This window comes from Triturus cristatus, chromosome 6 (assembly GCF_964204655.1).
Source record: "Triturus cristatus chromosome 6, aTriCri1.1, whole genome shotgun sequence".
Taxonomy (NCBI): Eukaryota; Metazoa; Chordata; class Amphibia; order Caudata; family Salamandridae; genus Triturus; species Triturus cristatus.
The window spans coordinates 161,857,033-161,865,777 of record NC_140589.1 but is presented as its reverse complement, the minus strand read 5'-3'; the positions used below and the strand labels follow the sequence as shown (position 1 = coordinate 161,865,777).

At 45.8% G+C, this 8,745-nt stretch overlaps 1 protein-coding gene across 1 annotated transcript in view; it reads right to left on the bottom strand.

The window, feature by feature from the left end:
* Positions 1–4,579: 4,579 nt before the first annotated feature.
* Positions 4,580–8,745, bottom strand: part of MTMR9 (myotubularin related protein 9) — a 310,732-nt gene continuing 306,566 nt past the window's right edge. The window contains exon 10 of the mRNA XM_085610425.1: positions 4,580–5,453. Within this exon, the coding sequence (XP_085466551.1) occupies positions 5,290–5,453 (164 nt within the window). The 3' untranslated portion in view covers positions 4,580–5,289. The remainder of the gene's footprint in view (positions 5,454–8,745) is intronic.

Genomic DNA, 8,745 nt, shown 5'->3' with positions numbered 1-8,745 from the left:
AGAATCATGCCAGTGACGTTTTATTTATGAAGCAAGCAGAAGAAGGCATACCGCCGAAACGCGTCCTTGCAAATAAAGTCATTTTAAATGATCCCGTGAGTGCAGCAAGTTTCTTTGAAACTGGAGCGGTGATATATATATATATATATATATATTTATTCTACTGGCGGTCGCCAGTAGATAGTTATAGTTAGGAACCTGTTTCCATAGGAAATCCACAACATTCTATTTGGAATAACTTTGGCACCGGTCGACTAATCCTCGCGAAATTTTCAAAACCAATGGGGCGCTATGCTCCGCTCCTACCCTGAAAGTCTCGGGGTGATTCGTCAAGCGGGAGCTGAGAAAAAAGGGGGGTCCCAAAACGCGTTTTCCCCATGCATTTTTCCATAGGACCTTTAGACACAGCTACAGCCCGAACGGCTGAACAGAATTACTTGTAATTTGGCAGAGAGGCAGTCCGCAGGTCAAGGAAGTGCCTTTTGTAGGTCTGGTGTAAATCTGTTCAGTAGTTTCTGAGAAAATAGCATTTAAATCAATATATATATCTATAAGCGCGCTCCGTGCGCTTACGGTAAGCTTACCGTACGCGTACGGTGACGTGCGCGAGCGCGATTCTGATTGGTTGTTAGATCAAAGTAAACATTCAAATCGGTCGAAACCAGGAAGTATCGGCCGCCATTTTCTGTCTCTCGCACTGAAAAACCAAGGTTGATAACATGAAAAGGGGGCAACGAAGAGAGTTGCAGACCCCCTAGCGTTCGTCAACGGGTTCACAAAGGACCAAAAAGTATGAAAAATAAATGTCATAATTTTTTTTAAAAATCGCGGAGTGCGCGTACGGTAAGCAAAAATTAACAATAAATAGATAACTTAGCATTTAAAAAACCGTACAAATTCACTGAAAAAACCATAGGTTTCACACAAGTTATAGTTAGCTGTACATTTCACTCATAAAAAACCAATGAAATTCCACGTTATAGTTAGATCAGGTAACTATAACTTGCGCGACCGCAATCCACTGCTGATGACGTCACATATTACATCACTCATGACATGGTCAGTGACATCACTCATCACATCAATGATGAAATCTCAAATAACACATTGTGGATTGCGGTCGCGCAAGTTATAGTTACCTGATCTAACTATAACGTGGAATTTCATTGGTTTTTTACGAGTGAAATGTACAGCTAACTATAACTTGTGTGAAACCTATGGTTTTTTAAGTGAATATATATATATATATATACTTAAAGCACTGCAGTTACATTATGTACGTTAGATGAAAACGTGCGCCCATCTGCTCCAGTTTGTCTGGCTGACGCTGTTACAGTTTCTAGAAGGACTTCCCTGATCCAGTTGTTTGCAGTGTCTGCTCTGTTGTGTGACAGAAGCAACATAGGGGCCTTCTTGAAACCGCATGAGCTGGTGTGTTTATTGGCTGATAATACATCCCGGGGGAGGTGGGTGTGGAGTGGGTGGATGGATGGAAGTAAAACGGAAGGGAGGGGCAGAAAGAATATCAAGGCATCCCTTTGGGGTGGCGTAACAAAGGCCCCCGCAGTGCGTGATGGGCCCGAGCTCCAGTGGGGGCGCTCAGCACAGTACCCTGGCCTGAGCGCTCCTGAGCGAGTCCTAGGGGGAGCCCATCCATGTACTTTGCAGGGAGCCCCCCTTCTTTTGTTACGCCACTGTCCCTTTGGGTTGGTAAAATCCTCTGGCAGTCATCCCAATGTGTGGGGTGCGGCGTTTCTCATGGGGCACCTTCAGTTTCAGGACGCTCTGACCAGGAGTGGTGGTCGGGCTAAAGGTGGCACAGGGGTGGGCTGCACATCAGAGCAGCGGCGTCACTAGGGTTAATGACACCCAGTGCGGGTAACTCATGGTGTCACCCCCTCACGACTTACCCCATTGACCTCCTCTGTGACAGAGCCAAGGCCGCCTCGTCCGGCACGCCCTCCTGTTGGTCATCCTGGCTCCTGCAAACCTCCCGTTCGTCCACGTCCTTGGTCAGGGTGTCCCTTCTGGATCCGCTGGCCTCTGGTCGCGCTGGTTGTTCTCCCACCGCTTTCTCCTCTGTAGCATCCGCTACCGCGTCCTCCTTCGTGTTGTCCTCCTCTGCTTTCACCTCCTTACATCCGAGTTCCCCTTTGCAGTTTCGCGCCATCGTCCCTCCTCCCCCTTGCACCGGAAGTATTACACCGGCAACAGAGGAAGAGACCAGGAAGCAGGACTCCTTGGTGCCCCCGGGGCTCCTGGCACAAGCCCCCAAGGCCTTTTTGTTACACACCTCTCCCTCACCGCATCTTCTGGCCAAGAGGCAGAAGATACATGGGAGGCCAGGAGGGGCTCGCATTGCTGGCTATAGTCCATTGCTCCTCGTGGTCCCCGTGCCGTGCACACCGTGACTGTCTGTAAGCCTTCCTCCGGTTGTTATTCGTTCCTCACGGGTGGACTGCACATAGCATATAATGTGGCTGCCTGTAACCAGTGCATTCTTTTGGACTGAACCTCTGTGACTCTTGGGTGAGCTCTTCGAAGTATGTAAATTCCTGGCGGTAACCAGTGCTTTCCTGAGGGCTGCTCCCCTGTCTCTCCTCTGGGCTCTTTATACAGCATTTTACCCGGCTGCCTGCAAGCAGTTCATTCTCATAGGTCGCTCCTCTGCCGCCTAAGCCCACCCAAGAAGCAGAGCCCATTCTTAAAGATAGCAGGTTATACAACAAATGCATTTATCTCTTACTAGTCTATTACAAAAGCTAAGGTTTAACTGTACATTTCTGACGCAAGCGTTCGGCTCCACTGCTCCTAATGAGACATCAAAACTGCTTCCCATAAACCACACTCATAACTCACATCTTCTAATAACACAACAATAGTAACCTGAATAACAGCTCAAACCCTCCATCACTCATTACTTTTTGCTCCACTGCTTAAGTGCAACAACCGAAGTCAGGACACAAGCGCCACTCTGGTTATCACATTCGACATCAAAACAGTTGCCACATAGATAAAACTGCAAGTCAGCACTCTGACAACCAAGCACTCCCTATGCTGTATTATACTATCCATCCAGTAATCAAAGTTACAGAAACTTAACCATCAACAAACGTGTTTCAAGTTTTATCTGGCGCGCACAAGGAGAGGAGCTTTTTCTAGCGATAATTGAAACCTCATTTTTGAAGCAGACTTTATGTTTTCATTTAGGAACATTTGCTCTGTCTGGGGCGCAAGGCTTATCTATAAAGTCAGCCCTGCGCGACACTGCTTCTGTCTGAATACAGCGCGAAAGGGCAGTGTCGCGCCGAGTTGACTTACCTCGCAACACTGCGCAGGAATTTTATATATTTATTTAGTATTCTCCTACCAGGCTTGGCCGATCAGGCCAAGAGTCCACCGGAGCGCGGAGATTGGTGTCACCCCATGTGCGTGGTGTCACCCGGTGCGGTCCGCACCCCCCCTACTGACGCCACTGCATCAGAGCTTGTGTTTACATAGATGAAGCACGTGTCTACGCACCGGTCACACATGCATTCGATCTGCTCCCTGTAAGGAAAGGAGAAGATTACAGCAGCCGGGTCTGTTCTCCTCCCAGACAACTAATCCGACCCGCTTCCAGCCCGCATTGCTGAGCCGAGTGGCCCTGGGGTCCTTGCAGGGAGCTGGCACACTCTTTCACTGCCAGCAACGCCAGCCACAGAGGAGCCTTGTACATTGGCGAACAAAAGAGAAGTTACTAGGTGACTCGTGACGCGGCATATCTCCAACTCTGAAGAGATGCCTCCTACTGGCTGCCATAATGAAGCCCTTGGATTGGCTGGGCACGTAATGTCGTAAGAGCTAACAGCCCACAACACATCTTACTCTTTGGCAACCCAGTTACTGTAGTCTTACTGGGATCTGCGGTAGCCAAGGTAGGTGTGTGAGTCACCTTAGAGTTTGTTTTCAGACACTTAAAGAGAGCATGGCAGCTCCACTCTGTACCCTATAATTAACCATAGGAAGAACAATGGTCAACGCAGATGAGTTAGCATTAAAACCAAGACGCAACAAGTTGGCGACGAGACGGACACATTTCTTTACTCTGAAGGCTTACGTCCTCGCCCACACATGCCATACTCCAGATAGTTGCCCAAAGCGACACTTGGAACCCATTAGAGGGATCGAGATACTTTGGTCAGCCATAAACTATTTCTGCATTTTTAAGTAAACGGGCTTTTTGCTCCCCAAGTAAGGTTCGTCCAACAAGGGAATCCCTAAACGTCTACGTAAGCTGGACAGATGCGGCGCGTCTTATTCATCTAAAGTAAATCTAAGTGGTAGGTGATGTCAAACAATTATTCTTACTTGTGGTACTTGTTAATAGTCTGAACAAAGGGTTACAGCCGCATTGGTACAGTCTAAAGATGTATATCCTCTGGCTTCCAAGCCTTTTATTGGACTACCTAAAAACAGTATTTGGCAATGGCAAAAATGCACACGTGTTCAAAGTCGCGTAGGCTGCTTCATAGGATGTCAAAAGCTTATCCACTTATTGATCTTTGCTTGACTTCAAATCACACACAAAACACATGAAAACATGAAGTATTTGAATTTATAGTAAAAACACCAGCCACAAAACAACTCAGAAACCAGGCTTTCTGCTATGACACGAACAAAGTACTATTACTATAGATGAACAATCTATAAACAGCATGTACACTTGTTTAACTAAAATACTATTTACTCGTGATGCCTCCAAGATCATGTACATCAGATCCTTTGAGAGGATATTTGGATAACGGACAAGGCATTTTAAAGTGTCTATTACTGGGGATCATGCTCACAGACGTGGATGGAAGACCCCGACTACAAACTGAAAAAAGAAAAAAAAAAAGTGCAAAAAATACAGCAGTCACCCATACATCATTCCAAAGGGTTGGACCAACCACATCCTTTCAATCTCCAGGTCTCTAAAGGAAATAACCCCTTCTTTGACAAGAAAATAAGCAATGTTTTCGGAAATCTCTAGCACTCGGCTACAGACTAAGAAATGCCACAAACACAAACCAGAAATAACTATTACCTTTCAAAAAAAGTAAAGTGATCACATACAACAACCAGGCCTAGCAAGTCCCCCACAGTGGAATGATCCCATTGGCCAGCATGCTGTTACTGCATCGTGAAACTGTTGGTGTGCCGAGAGCGAGGGCAGTCTTGATGCCGGACGGGCATGCATCCGAGGGGACTCGTTTTTAGTGTGTAGAGGAGTGTAGTGGAGAGGCTGAACAGGAAGATCCCCGGCCATCAGGGGCTCTCTGCCATCTTGTCTTCTGTTTCCAACTCTGCCAACTGCCGCCGGAGCGCGTTCACCTTCACCTGCAGCTCCTTGTTGTGCTCAATGATGTGGATCATCTCCTCAAAGGCTTCGTCCAGGTACTTGGAAGACCTATTCCAGCGAAGAAAAACCCCTGCAGCAGGAAACAAAAGAAGATATTAGAGTGATAGTGGTTGGAAGAACTCCATCATTATATAGCGAATCGCCTGTAGAAACAGAAGGCAGTCAACGACCTTTTGGTGTACTTGAGCTAGGCTGCCTTCCGAAAGCTCTTTCTGGAAATGCAAAGTGTTAAGTGCCATGGAGTATTGCAGTGTTTCACTGCTCTCAACTCCCTTTGGAAAAGGTCCTTCAACAGAGTTCTCGTTGAGATTGCACTAACCAACCCTCAAGGGAAGCACAGCATGAGCAGTGCACTGTACTGGCTGAATGGAAAGCCCTGTGTATTTCTGTTCAATCCAATAGATATTGTGTGAACTGGTAAAACCATCCAGCACAGATGTCAGCGTACAGCTTCGAAGTAAAGACTCGAGGAAGTAACCTTGAAGGCTGCTGGACACAGAATTCAGACCTGAAGACATTTGGGCCAATGTGTCTCCTCGCTCTCTAGAACCACGAGTGATGCCCGGAGAGCCTCCTAAAGGCTTGCTAAATTGAGTCAGCACTTAAACCTCTAAATAATAGCAAGGCTCCATATCTTGGTGGCTTCACAGATGAGTTAAATAGGTTCTTTCAGAAAAAGATGACCTGGTTAATTGCTCAGTGTCTGACATCTGACAAATGCTCTGTCACCTGCTGGAAGTCCATGTCGACACAGTCACCGCAGCTGGTGCAAATGTCAAAAACATCTGACTGGGGTGAGGCTTCACATTCTAGAAGGACATCTGCTTGCTTGAGCTGCAGGTCTTTGTGCAGCTGCGGTCAACCCTCGATTCTTCTTCACGGGTTTGTATTGGAGTAGGAAGGTTTCTAGATCTTACTTCCCATCTGTTGGCTTCCCAGTTATAACTGATCACTTCTTAGGTTTTACGACCCATTCGTTTTTGGGCCTGGTATTTTTGGACCAAACGCAATGTTAATATTTTACTCTGATTCATAGATATGAACGACAGATCAGGACATCGGGCCCAGAATCCCTCTGTCACCCTGCCTGCTTCAAGAGAGCTGGGCCTACTTGGTCTACAGCTTGGTCTTTGCACTTACAGTGTACCTAATGTCCTGCGCCTGCTCATACTTTTATTCACCCTAATTCATTTTGCTCCCCACGCCTGGTGGAAGGCAGCTCACCGCACTTACCACCAACACTGTGAAAAGGAGCTTTCTTAGGTAAAGTACAGAGCCTTACTTCAAACTCGCTTGTTATACAGTCAGCCTTCCCTTCTATAGCAAGGAACCATGAATTACAACGCGCCGAGGGAGCCAGCGGTGTCCACTGCAGGTGTCAGATCTGCATCAAACATTTCCAACTCTTGCACGGTAGACTTTTTTTCATCATTTCTTTTTTTTAGATTACCTGATGTAAGCGATTATTTACAATCATGTAACCCTCAGAAAGACTCTTAAAACGTTCATGCTTTGCTAACCTATTGCCCTCTTTTTTATGGCCTTTTCGCAGATTACTGGTTAGCACAAAGATCACTCCAGTGCGTACAAGTGCTTAATAACAATGACATTTATTATTATTCACATGGGCAACCCACAATTCGGGGCATTATGACAGGGAATAATAGTCCAATTTCTTCAGAATGCTGTGCAGTGACGACAAAGCTCAGTCACAGCACGAGGTAAATTAGTGCCTAAATCGAGGATGGAGAATATTATTTATATACAAAATATATGAATGCTGCTGCAGGATCAGGGGTGGTTTGCAAGAACTCCAGATATGCAAGGATTCTTTCCTAAAACACGGGCCACCTTGGTTTGTGTACCATGCTTCGCCCCAATTTAGGTTTTAGGACACAGGAATGTGCAAAAATATAGACGCTCTCACAGCGTATGCTGCAATTATGAGCTATGAGAGTAGCAAAGAATTGAGGCAGCACTGGAAAAATGGTTGACATCTCAAATACTGAGACTTTCTTGAATAGGACACCTATAAAATAATGTTAGGTGAAGCAATTTAACTAGCGAGTTACTTAAAGAACCTGATAGCTAGACTAACCATGTCTATTTCTTCTTCATGATGTATTTTCATATGGCGGCCTACATACGCTTACGTACTCAATTACCCTGACACATGAAAATACTTCACGGGCATCACTGAACAGCTTCTTAGTTTCACAGTTCTCTATGCAGACGCCGTACCAACCCTTGCATGGAGTTTGATCCTGCTCCACTTGACAGTTTTTATATTTCTTTTAAGTTTAGGATTTCTTCTTTTAATGGCGCCAATTATTTGTAAATGGAAATAAAAATAAAATCTTTAAGGAAGAAATAAAACTGTGTGGAGGGACCAATGTTCTTCAGCCGCATACTGACCTCAGTTTAAGCATCTACTCAAGATGCGAGTCTTGACACCCAGCCCACCTCCTGGGCGTGAAGACCCCTCGGCACAACAGGGCCTGCCTGGCGTTATTAGAAGGGCACGAGTAGACGCACAGGGATTTAAGAGCCAGTGTCACAGTGACAAGCAGGGCTCGAGCTCCTGGGACGGCTTGTCGCATCTCTCCGGTCCAGTCAGATGGGATCAGTCCCAGACAATGAACACATGGAGATAATCCGGGATCAGGCGAAAAAAGGGGCATCTCTTTTGTCTAAAGCGACTAGAGAGCGGAGACGACTTAGAAGACATAACGGTCCAGGGAAGAAAACCTTAGAAAACTCCAAAGCAAGAGAAAGGAGGATTTACCTTCAGCTGAAGGGAAGGCGGGATCTCTGCTAACCGTGCAGCTAATGAACTCAGCAAATTTACAAAAGGCGGTTCCTGCAACATTTACTGCAAGGACGGTCTACTACAGAAATACAACAGGAGTAACGATTTGGGGCTTTTTTTTGTAACCCTTATATTCTACAAAAAGTGCATTTTTTTTCAATACTCAACAGCTGTTACGATTTCTTCCTTTCGAGCGTTTATTCAACTGGAATTTAGCGTTCACCCACCGTGAAATGTGCTTAGCTCCTTTCCCTACAAAGGGAGGGTCTACTCGTGAACAGACCCAGGAGTCTGTGAAGGCTAGCAGACAATATATGATCTAACCTAATAAAGGAATATTTTCCCCTACACGAGTATAAACAAGATTACATCCCAATTGAGCTGGTCTGGAAGTGCCAAAACAGAAAGGTTTCATCACTGCATGTAAAATGCATCTGCGGGAGCACATATTTCTTGGAGAACCGCTAGTCAAAGGAGTTTCAACTAAAAACAAAAATGCAAACCAAGTAACAGGAAAGTCGGGGATAAAATGAGTCAGTCTCATGAAATGCAC